A 12,020-nucleotide genomic window follows, 5' to 3' on the forward strand; every position below is an offset into this window, starting at 1 on the left:
TCTTATGCATGACTGTGTTTTTTTTAAACCAATCTTATGTTGGTTTAAAAATAACAAACCTTGAATTATATAGTGGAGAAATTGGGCAATACCTTGACCAGGCGACCAAAATCAGCATCACCAACAAGAGAGAGATGGCTATTGTGGGCCTGCCAATGACATACCCTGAGAAGGACACATCATCTGTGTAGTATTCTGACCAAGAAGGCATAATCTGAATCTAATTTTAATCTAACTGTGAGGAAGTATCAAATACAACTCAAATGAGAAGTGGTCTATTTACAAAAAATGGGGGGGAATTCTTAAAACCATTTATGTCATAAAAGACCAAAAAAAAAAAGCTATGGAAATGTTCTAGATTAAAGGAGACTAAGAGACGTGACAAAAAATGCAGTACTGTGCTGAGGGGGGAAATGTATAAAAGACCGTGCTGGGTCAATAACAAAATTTGACCATGAGTATTACATCCATGTTAAATTTCCTAAAGCTGTAAAACTTTCACAGTCTGGGTAGAAAGCGTATCAGTATTCTCTATACTACTTTTATTGTTGCAACTTTTCTGTATATTAAAATTATTTGCAAATAAAAACTTTCAAAGAAAGTTATTACACTTGTCTTATGACAAAATGTTGTAAGGAGGCTGTAAGATAAACAGTTGGGAATCGAGAAAGGGGTTGTCAGGAGGGGAAGCAAATGAAAGAAACGGGCAAATTGGAGGCCGTAAGCATCAAGGCCGGGATTAAATCCTCTGAGCCTTTAGAGGCGAAGTGCTGGGAATACCAAGATGCCTTACAACCCAGCCTGTTGTCTCCGGGCTGACAAGAAAATGAGATGATTGCAACTCAGCATGGTTATAATGCCAGATGACAAATGGCAACCACCTGGAAAGGTAAGTCCCCCGCAGTTTGCGCGGTGGTGACTTGGGAGCCCACCTTGGAGGGGGAGGAGTTCAGAGGTGTTCACTTGGGTGTGTGGGTAAGTGGGGTGTTCAGAGGAAGCAGCTCTACCGTCTGAGCCTGGAGCGGGGCAAGTCAGCAGAGCTAACGCTACGGAGGTGGGTGGTTGGCACAGAACATACACAGCAGAGGGTCCTCACAGTTTTGCAGAAATAATCCCTATTACTATTATGCTGCACAAGTCAAAGAAGTGGTACAGACATCCTACTGTGTGCCAGTTGACAGAAGACATACATATGTTCATGCATGGATGAACACATGAGCAAATGACATTCTTCGGCTCATCCTAAACAAGCAAATGGTGGAAATTACAATCCAAATTCTGTTAATTACAAGACAAACAAATTTTGATACTTTAAAAAAATATTAGGGTAAAGACCCTCTAAAACTTTGGTCTCCATTTTAAGTCTGTTCACCTGGGGCAGTTTCTCCCAGCACTGCTTATCCTCAGATATGAGGTCTTCCCAGGGCCCAAGCTACTGGTAAGGAAAAGTCATCCGCACATCCCCCCTTCCCTGAAACTCATCTATTCTGAGTGACCAATAACCTCCTGGTTGTCCAACCCCGTGGACACTCCTTGGTTCTTCGGTCTCTAGGCCAGTTTCCTTATCTGGAGAATGGAGATAAAGGCAAGCACTTCACAGAGTTCTCGTGACGGCTAAGTGAACTCATGAATGTGGAGAACTTACACAGCGCCCTCTCATGCTCACTGCGAATGGACCTCTCAGCAGATGGTGCTGTCCTGGAAATTCTCCCCTCTGGAGGCTCCATTGCCTCTCTCTGCTAGCTGTTCTCTCCTGGGTAAATGGGCGCTGGCAGGCTTGGATGGCAGGCTTGTTTCATCACTTACCAGCTGAGCAACCTTCAGCAATTACCTAACCTTGCTGGTCTTTCCTTTTACTAAATGACATGTAGTGTACGGGGTGGAGCAAAAGTAGGGTTACAGTTCTGAGTATGTGAAACACAAAGTTTATTCTCGTGTTATTGTTTATTAATTACTGTATTATTTTCCGTATGAACAACTGTAAAGCTACTTTTGCCCCACCCTGTATAAAGCACCCGCCCCTTAGTAGACACTCAGAACTGTCAATTCCTTCCACTCCTCCTTCCCCTAAACATGGAAGATCTCCACTTATCTGTCTTCACGCTGGGCACACTTTTCATCAAGGAGCTCACCTACTCTCAGGGTTTTTACATGACTTGACTAATAATATGTATCTGTAGATGGAATTCTCCTCCATGCTTTGAACAAATGAACTGCTATTGGACCCTGTTCGATTAGTTTAGAACAGTGCTGACCAACAGAATTTTCTGCAATGATGGAAATGTTCTACATCTGCACTGTCCAATCTGGAAGCCACTAGTCCCACGTGGTTACTTGGCACCCGATATGCGACTCATGTAACCAAGGAATAAAATTTTCCTGATATGCCACCTGCCTTCCCTTCCCTGCCTTTGTACATGTTTCTCTCACCTGGCTGTTTAATGGGCACCTCAAAAATAAAATCGCCTCCACGCCTTTCACCCTCATGCCCTCATAGTTCATATCTCAGAGGCACAAACCAGCTTTATGCCAAGTCTCCAAGCCAATTTTACTGCTTCCCATTAATCACTGTTATGCTAATTAGCATAGTTTATTTGTCCCAAAGAGCTGCTTCATACCTCTGAGTTTACCAAGGCACAACAATGCCTGACGGGAACTCACCACAAGACTAACTAGTTCTTTTTGAATGGTAACACTGCCCAAATGGACTGAATTCTTTTACCCTACTTTTGCCAGATTCAAAGGCATGAGGCCGGTTTTGTGTTTGAGCACCACCAAATGGTAAAAGTAGGGATTCTGAGATTTTATAACAGTGAACATTTAAACGAGCATTTGTCAGTGAAGAAAGGTACTGCTCCTCAGACGGGTCATCACAGGCTGAGCTCACCCACCATCCCAGCCACAGGGGACGATGCCTTCATTTCTTTAAACCCCAAAGGTTTATAGGTTTGTCTTCCCCACTAGTCCTTGTACTACCCAAAGAATGGAGGCCATTACTTACACATTTTTGTATTCTCAGGGCCTTGTATTCTCAGTGACTGGCATGTAATAAGTACTCAATGCAATTTGGCAGGCAAGTTGTGTTCAACAAACCTATACTTACCTGATTTTTTTGTATGCTGCTCCTCAACAAATTTTTTCTGTTCCTTATGAAAATCACCTATTATAGTCTATTAAAAAATACATAGAGTCAAATTACCTCAAAAAGTTTATTATTAGGTAAGAATTGCATTCAAGATCTGTAAAGTCTATTTGTTTTGTTTTTTAAGATTTTATTTATTTATCTTTAGAGGGGAAGGGAAGGAGAGAGGGAGAGAAATATCAATGTATGGTTGCCTCTCGTGAGTCTCCTGCTGGGAACTGGCCTGCAACCCAGGAATGTGCCCTGACTGGGAATCGAACCACGATCACGTGGTTCGCAGGCCCGTGCTCAATCCACTGAGCTACATCGGCCAGGGCTGTAAAGTCTATTTGAAACATTTTGTTTTCTTCAAATAAAAAGGCTAAAAAAGTGATAGCTTCCTCTATCTGCAACAAGAGAGAATTGTCATCATTTTTGAATTTTAACTATTCAATGCCCTTTGTGATGAGCTGTCTTTTCAAATGCAAAAATAAGTTAAAAACTGAAATTTTGCATTATTAAAAAAATATAAGACAGGTGAAATCTCATTCTAACGAATAGTACACACAACAAAAGTATCTAAACAATAAGCTATCTAAAATTAAATTGATGATCTCCTTAATTCAAATAAGTATCAACATAAATAAAATTCACCACAGTAAAAAATGAACAAACTAACTTGTTAGTGTCTTAAAAGGCTGTTCATAATGGGCTAAGATTTCAAAAAATTAATCAACTAATGAAAAGCACAAATATATCCTAAAGTAACCCTTTAGGATATATTTGTGCTTTTCATTAGTTGATTAATACTTAAAAATTAAACTCATAATATGAAAAGTTCAGTACTACCCAAAAGTATCAATATGTTTTAGACTACATTAAAAAAACAAAGGTTATTTAAATCAGATAATTTATACCATGGCCACTTGATACCCAGAGAGAGGAAAAAAAGCCTAGAATCTCCAATATTAATACTTTTACCAGAATAGAATATTCTACTTGGGTTATTAAAATAAGAAGGGATATCTTCTTGGGTTATCCCATAAGAAGGGATATTAGCTGCTAACGAATTTCATAAATTCCTACTACCAAAAGATATTTAAATGTACCTTATCGATGATGTCATCTATCTTTCCTTCTTCTACTGATTTCTTTATCGATTGTGCTGTTTCAGCAACTGAATCAGTTATCTTTTTTGTAGCAGCGGTCGCAAAGTTAAATAGATAGTCTGTAAAGAATAAAAACAAAAAAAGAGGCTGTGCTCCATTCCAGTACAATGGTTACTACATTCGTAGTTTCTCCCAGAAACAGGTCTTGTAAGAATCTGAAATCATAGGGGCGCGCTCCCTGTTAATTAAACTTGAAACAAAAACACGGGAGGCACTGCCAGTCCTGCACTTCCTCAGCGGAGCACCCACCCACACTGGGTCTCTAATGCATCTCTTCCAAAGACTCTTAGCAAGCTCCCCGTTTTCCCCCAGTAGCTGTTTCAAACTTGTCTTCCCCGTCTCCAGGCTCTAGTTCTAACTTTTACCTCAGTAAAATCTCCCCTCCAACTATACAAATGAGATCAAGGCTCCCTTTTTCCTTTCCTTTCTTTCTAGACCCTAAGTATCCCAGCTTTATTTTCTTTTTCCTCCCTCCTGTTCAAAGAAAAGATGTCCCTCCTTTCCTAGATGAACCCATTGTATGATAAATGTGGCAGATTTTTTAAAATCTTTTAAAAAATATTTTCTTTATTTATTTTTAGAGAGGGGGGAAGAGAATAAGGAGTGGGAGAGAAACATCAGTGTGTGGTTGCCTCTCATGTGTCCCCTACTGGGGACCTGGCCTGCAACCCAGGCATGTGCCCTGACTGGGAATTGAACCAGCAACCCTTTGCTTCACAGGCCCATGTTCAATCCAATGAGCAACACCAGAAATCTGGCAGATTTTTAATAAGTAGGAATCTTGGCAAGCCCTAATATAAACAGAAACCCTTCTTAACTAATAATGAGCAAATACATAAAACAAAATGAAAACTGGAAGACACAAACTTTCACCTTTACAAAATAAAAACATAAAACTAACTTTTCTGAAGACCTGAAAAGACACAATGTATCAAGGCTCTATTGCACTAAAATATAAACTATAAAGGCTTGTATGTAGACAAATATCTCAAAGTTCACACTCTGCACTATCTAGGCCACAGGAAGTGTCCTCAAGTAGGTCCTCAAGCTGGCCCCACTAGGGGACGCTCTAGAGCAACTGGCCTATGGATCTTGTTAGAGCGGTCTTGCTTCTGCTATTTACACCCGTGAAGGGGACGGGGGACTGAATCACAACATTCAGGCAGGAAGAAAACCCCTGTAAGAATGGCAAATAAGAACGACAAAGGGAGCTTGGCACACCCGATTAAATACTTACTCTGGGTAGTGTCATTTTCAGAGAAGCAGGAAACTTATACCGCTATCTGGGAGCAGCGTATGATGTCCCAATCTGCATGACCATCTCTCTCACTTCCCAAAGCCTTTACTGTTAAACAGTCCACTTTCTCCCACTGTGTCTGATGGTGTCTATCTGTCAATGACATCAACACCCCATGGTGACTATACCACAGGCTACTATCTGTATCAGCTCTCATGCTCACTATTCTCCCCACTCCTATTCTACACTCCTATGACCACAGAAATCCTTGAGTATCTCCAAGGAGGCCTCAAATACATTACTTCCTGGTTGGAAACGGCTACCCGCCCTCTCTTTTCCTGGCTGCACATCCTGTGGGTCTCTGCAGACACATCACTTCCTGGGACATTTTACTCTTTGACTGGAGTAGGCATCCCTCAGCAACCGTGTTGTTCAATCAACAACATTCACGCCACTGTCGAATCTGTCTCCTCAGCAGGACTGAAGGCCCATCCTAAGCCCCACTTGGGCAGGGACCAGGCTGTCTGACTCACCCAGTGAGTGTCCAATAAGTACTCACTGAATGCATAAATGGATAACTGACATTGTAAGTACTGAGCTTTAGGAAGATCCCTATTTCTCTTCGGCTGCGACTAACCTATTTACCCAGAGTGCTATATGATAAAATGGGTAGACAGCCACACTACTTTGTAAAGACATTCTTTGCAAATAAAGAGACCTAAAGTTCTAAAACAGCAGAGTTCCTTTTAAGATTTCTCAGGAATACATTTTGAATTAGAATTGACATTTCCCCCCTAAGGGAGGACTTGTCATTTAAAAACTGGTATTTTAGCATAATAATTTTCTTAAAAATTTTATTTATTTAGCCCTGGCTGGTGTAGCTCAGTGGATTGAGCGCGGGCCTGTGAACCACACAATCGCGGTTCGATTCCCAGTGAGGGCACATGCCTGGGTTGCAGGCCAGTCCCCAGCAGGGGACACATGAGAGGCAACCATACATTGATATTTCTCTCCTTCTCTCCTTCCCTTCCCCTCTGAAGATAAATAACAATTTTTAAAAATTTAATTTATTTATTTATTTTTAGAGAGAAGGGAAGGGAGGGAGAAAGAGAGGAAGAGAAACATCAATGTGTGGCTGCCCCTCGTGTGCCTGCTACTGGGAGAATCTGGCCCACAACCCAGGCCTGTGCCCTGACTGGGAATTGAACCATCGATCCTTTGGTTTGCAGGCCAGCATTCAATCCACTGAGTCACAGCAGCCAGGGCTATCATAATCATCTTAATTCTCAGATTTTAATGACTCCATGGGTGAAATACACTACACACACTGAACATGGGAGAAAGCACAGTTCTTTCCCTCAATGAATGTCCTGCTCTAAACAAACAAAAGACTTATAGCCAACCAGAGGGGCAAGATTATTTATTAAACTCAGAGAAGGGAGGGAGAAGGTCTCCCTGAAGTAATTAGAGAGTGGCCTGGATTCTGATGTCAGAGGGAGAGGGGAGCAAGAGAGAATGACAAGGAGACTTTTAGGTAAGAGGCTCCTAAGGACAAGAAGTGGTTTATTAATTTTGCAAAGAGATCATTCAACACCAAGTTAAAGACAGTTTTTATTATGTGGTTGGAAAAAAATTGAGACTAAAGTAAGAGTTAACAGGAAGTAACAGGAGTACAATGTCCACTTCAGGAACTTAGGCACAAGAGAGGGTCTGGAACAAGGAAGAAAAGGAAGTAAAACATCTGCAAGTGAGCATACCCCTAAAACCCTACGAAAGGAGGAGCCGGATCACGAACACTAAAGGCAGTCATTCTCATATCTTCATTTTCCTTATGTCATTTTAGTCTCATGACCATCCTGGGAAGTGTAAGTATAATCTGCCCAGTTTACAGATAGGAATGCCATGGCCCACAGAGGATAAATTATTTGTCCATTATGACAGGGGCAGACCTACCCCACTGACTGCCTACCAATAGCCTATCCCCTTCCGCCTTACCAAAGAAACCCCAGTTTTGATGGGTACTCATCAAACCTGGGGGTGGTTTGGGGAACACTGGACACAAACAATCAAGGTCTTCTCATTAAACCTCTGTTTGTGGATAATTTGTGAATGATATCACAATAAAGACAGTAACTAGTGTAAGGAACTTAAGCACAGGCTATCTGCCTCTAAATGGCAAGCTTGTGCCACAGTCTCATACTGCCTCATGTCAGCTGAGTAAGTGACAAGAGCCTGCAGAACTGAATGGCATAATCAGGGTAGAGGAAAGTGGGAAGGTTCTCAAAGGTAAGAAAAAGCATAAATTTATCACAGTCAAGAGAGAAAGGTAGTGTAAGGCTTGCTGTTACAATGGGGAAATAATCAGAGTTTCCTTTCTTTTAATATGTTCACTGACTTCAGAGAGAGAAGGGAGGAGAGAAAGTGACACCTATTGGTTGCCTCCCATAAATGCCCTGACTGGGTTTTGAACCTGCAGCCTAGGTATATGCCTTGACTGGGAATCAAACCCCTAGCCTTTTGGTGTACAGGATGATGCTCCAACCAACCGAGCCACACTGACCAGGACATTAGATAGTGGTTTTTAAGGCATGTATGAGCCTTAGAACATTAATATTCTTATGAAAACACTAGTTAATTTTTTTAAAATACCACATTTCATACAATTTTAGAATCTTTATATTGGAAGGGAATATAGAGGTTACCTAATTCAACCTACTGTCCAGGTAGTCCCACTTCCAGAGATGGGGAGCATATGACTTCAAAGGACAGCCAATTATTACTGTTATCCATCTCTAATTCAGAAAACTTGTCATCTGTACCTTTCAGACTAAGATCTGTTCCCTTAAGTAACATAAAATGACTTTTCTTTTTTCTTAAAAAAAAAAAAACACAAAAAACCAAAAATGTATCAGAATTTTAAGCAGTGCTCCTAAGTTTCTTCTTCAAACTAAACTCTCCAGTTTTTTGTATTGTTCTTAAACCATGGGATCCAAGCTCTTCCCCACGTGCACGGCCCTCCTCATGGTAAAAGCTGGGTTTGTCATCAGAACTGATTTGGGGATTACACTTTTATGTCAAAGAAGACATGCATTTCCCTGTGTAAACACTAACTTTTGGAGTCCTCTTAGTTGTAAACTAATCAAGTTAGGTATCTAGAACTTGAAATGCACTTTCCCTAGAGAAAAGGAGGTGTGGCCTAATGACCGCAGTTCCACTACAAATATTAATAGCATTTTTTAAAGGAGATGGAAGAGGAGGAGGCCCTTCCTCTAATCCTGGGCATGGACTGGCCCTAGGGACTGGTTTTGAAAAAGCCAAGGCTCATGTCTGCCCACCTTCCACTTACTTAAACTATGCGTAGAACTCAGATATTTAATACTCTCAGAGGTACTTTTTTTTACAGGAAGAGTGCAGATAAAGATCTAATTTGCTTGACTCTGACAAAACCACACAATCAATTTATGAATAAGACGTTACTTTGAGACATGAGGCCTACAGGGAGGTGGGGAGAAGTTCTTTAGTGAGTTTGCTTATACACTGCCCTCTTCTGAAGCTGGTGACCATAAGAAGTCCTAAATTTACCAGGAGGGAGGGCCAAGGACGGGAAGATTTGGTTTTGGTAGAGGCAGTGCCTGGGTGTGCACTCCTTGTAACTGGTGAGTTGCCTAAATTTATAATTAGGTCATCATGAAGCAGAAGTATTTAGGGTCCAATTTCAAAGGGAGGCACTCAACAAATGTTCACAGAACAAATGGGGCTTCTAGGAGATTCCACGTAGATTTTATTTATTTTTTTTAATTTTAAAAAAAGATTTTATTTATTTATCTTTAGAGGGGAAGGGAAGGAGAAAGGGAGAGAAATATCAATGTATGGTTGCCTCTCATGCGTCCCCTGCTGGGAACTGGCCTGCAACCCAGGCACGTGCGTGCCCTGACTGGGAATCGAACTGTGGTTGTTTGGTTCCCAGGCCCCCACTCAATCCACTGAGCTATACCAGCCAGGGCTCCACATAGATTTTAAAAGGCTAAAGAAACTAATCTACTTAATGGGAGTCAGACTCAGAGACGTTTAATTTCAGTTTTCAAAACACGGATGTGTCTTCTTAAAGATAACGCATCTCTTACGATCAATACATAGAAATAAAAAACTGATCATCTAGTCTTTCTGAAGATTTGTGTATAAACTAGAACCTTTGTATCTTTTTAAAATCACATAAACAGCAGAGCTACAAGAGCTTGCATTTATTTGGAAACTGTAAATTGGCAATGTGTGTGTGGGTGTGGGAAGTGGGTAGAGGTACTTCCATCTAACCTTAGCTTCCCCAAACATCAGGAGAGCCTGGTCAGAAAAGAGATTACGGCATTAAACTCTGAAGTAGACATCCATGTCAAATACATGTTTATTTAAAAATATTCAGCCCTGGCTGGTGTGGCTCAGTGGATTGAGTGCCACAGCCTGTGAACTGAAGGGTCACTAGTCCGATTCCCTGGCCAGGGAATGGAGGCCAGGTCCACAGTGGGGGGCACACAAGAGGCAACATGTTGATGTCCCCCCCTTCTCTCTCCTCCTCTCCCTAAAAATGAGTAAATAAAATCTTTTAAAAAATAAATAAATACAAACATGAGGTTTAAATGAAGCCCTCGCAAAGTTTTCAGAAGCCAGTTTTGATACACTCCTGAAGATCAATAAAAACTGTTCTGTATAGTGTACGAAATTGGGTAAATCCCCATAGCCAACTTCCTAACTTTTATCTATCCCTACTACCTAACATAGCCTCTCTGCTCTGGTCAAATTCATCTCCTCACATATCTCCAATACTCCAAGCTCTTCCTAATTTTCTACACAGGAAACAGTCATTCCATGTTTAGTGATGTTATCACACAATGCTTAGTTTTATTTCTCTTGTGCACTGTTTAGGGATGTTGGGCTGAGATTACACACTACCTTGATTTCAGGTTGTCTTTTTTCTGCCCCTCCACCCGGAAGTAAACTTTTTGAAGGTTAGAGCCTTTCTCATTCAAATATGTGTTTCTCCACTCTCAGGCTCCAGCCTCCCCTAGTGCTCTTGTCTTTCAGCAGATTCTCTGCAAATGCTTGCTAAATTTAACATCTACCTTCTCTCACTCACAGTGCTGCTGCTTTAGGGCCTACGTTTTCAGAGAGGTTTTTCTTCCACTATTTAAGCCCGACAAGGTCTCTCTAGAATCAGAATTACTACAGCACGTATTTACACTTCAAGCCTTCTTTTCACTGTGCTTCCTAAACTAGACAGTAAACTCAAAAAGAACACGGGCTTTGAAATTAGACAGAGCTAGGTTCAAATTCCACTGCTCCCACTTACTATGATTGTTACTTAGGGTAAGCACTCTGGGCTTGCTGTTCCAACTCATGGGGCTGTTTAACAGATTAAATGAGATATCATTCGTAAAACACCTAGTACTGAGACTTGCACATCATAGGAGGAAAAAATGGCAGCTACTTTCTTGCCGTAAGGAAAAAAGTTCTATAAAAATAAGTCGAGTCTGATCAAGGCCTTTGGTAACTTCCTCAATTTACTTCGGACAATACATTCTTCCCTAAGGGCAAAAAGTCACTTTTTCAACCTACTCAAGCTCCCGAAAGGGCCCTGTCCTTCCGGTGGGAAGTTGTGGAAGTGAAAGTTGGCTGGTTGAAGAAAAGATTCCTTGTCAAACCTAAAGAGGTAGGGCCACACTGCTTTACAGCAGCTTTGCTCTTAATGCTCACACTTTGTAAACAGTGACATGTCGCCCTGGCCCGACAGCTCAGCTGGTTACAGCATCGTCCCAACACGCCAAGGTTGAGGGGTTGAATCCCCACTCAGGGCACAAGCAAGAATCAACCAATGATTTCATGGATGAGTAGGACAACAAATCGATGTTTCTCTCTCTCTCTCTGTCTCAATTAAAAAAAAAAAAAAGAGTGACATGTCGCCGGGAACTTTAGGCAGGGGATCTGACTGCTAGATGAAGCTTGGCTTTGCCCAGTTCCTCACCAACCTCTGCCGTCCAGAGAGGACCGACCGACAAACACACCTGCCTTCCCCCATCCCACAACACAGACCACGTTGGGCCGTGTCCCAGGCGGGTGACACCGAAGGTTGCGGGCACTTCCGACACTCGCTGGTCACGGGGGAGACTCACCGCCGAGGCCTTTGGCCTGGTGAAGGAGCTCCTTCTCAGCCGACTCCGCCACCCCGTCGGAGTGCGGCTCGGGTGGAGCTTCTCGCTCAGGCTGCTCGTCTCCCTTGGACTGGCGGCCACCCTCTGCCGGCTGCTGCGGGCCAAACCAAGTACTGAAACCCCGGAACATCCCGCCCGCGGGGCCGCCGCCGCGGCCCGGGTCACCGGAGACTCCAGCCGCTGCCGCCTACTCCCGACTCCACAAAGCGCGTCTCCCCGGGAGACGGCCGGAAGTGCGACCCCCGAACAGCCAGTCTATCCTTCTCTCCGCCTCTATGGCAACTCAGACGCCG

General features: G+C 42.4%; 1 protein-coding gene across 1 annotated transcript in view; it reads right to left on the reverse strand.

Annotated features, from left to right (window-relative positions):
• Positions 1-12,020, reverse strand: part of SYAP1 (synapse associated protein 1) — a 28,180-nt gene extending 16,160 nt beyond the window's left edge. Inside the window, exons 1-3 of the mRNA XM_037046293.1 lie at positions 11,689-12,020; positions 4,231-4,349; positions 3,104-3,170 (exon numbers count right to left, since the gene is read on the reverse strand). Of these exons, the coding sequence (XP_036902188.1) occupies positions 3,104-3,170; positions 4,231-4,349; positions 11,689-11,857 (355 nt within the window). The 5' untranslated portion in view covers positions 11,858-12,020. The remainder of the gene's footprint in view (positions 1-3,103; positions 3,171-4,230; positions 4,350-11,688) is intronic.

This window comes from Sturnira hondurensis, unplaced genomic scaffold (genome assembly GCF_014824575.4).
Source record: "Sturnira hondurensis isolate 20B ecotype Veracruz unplaced genomic scaffold, ASM1482457v3 Scaffold0005220, whole genome shotgun sequence".
NCBI classification, from domain to species: domain Eukaryota; kingdom Metazoa; phylum Chordata; class Mammalia; order Chiroptera; family Phyllostomidae; genus Sturnira; species Sturnira hondurensis.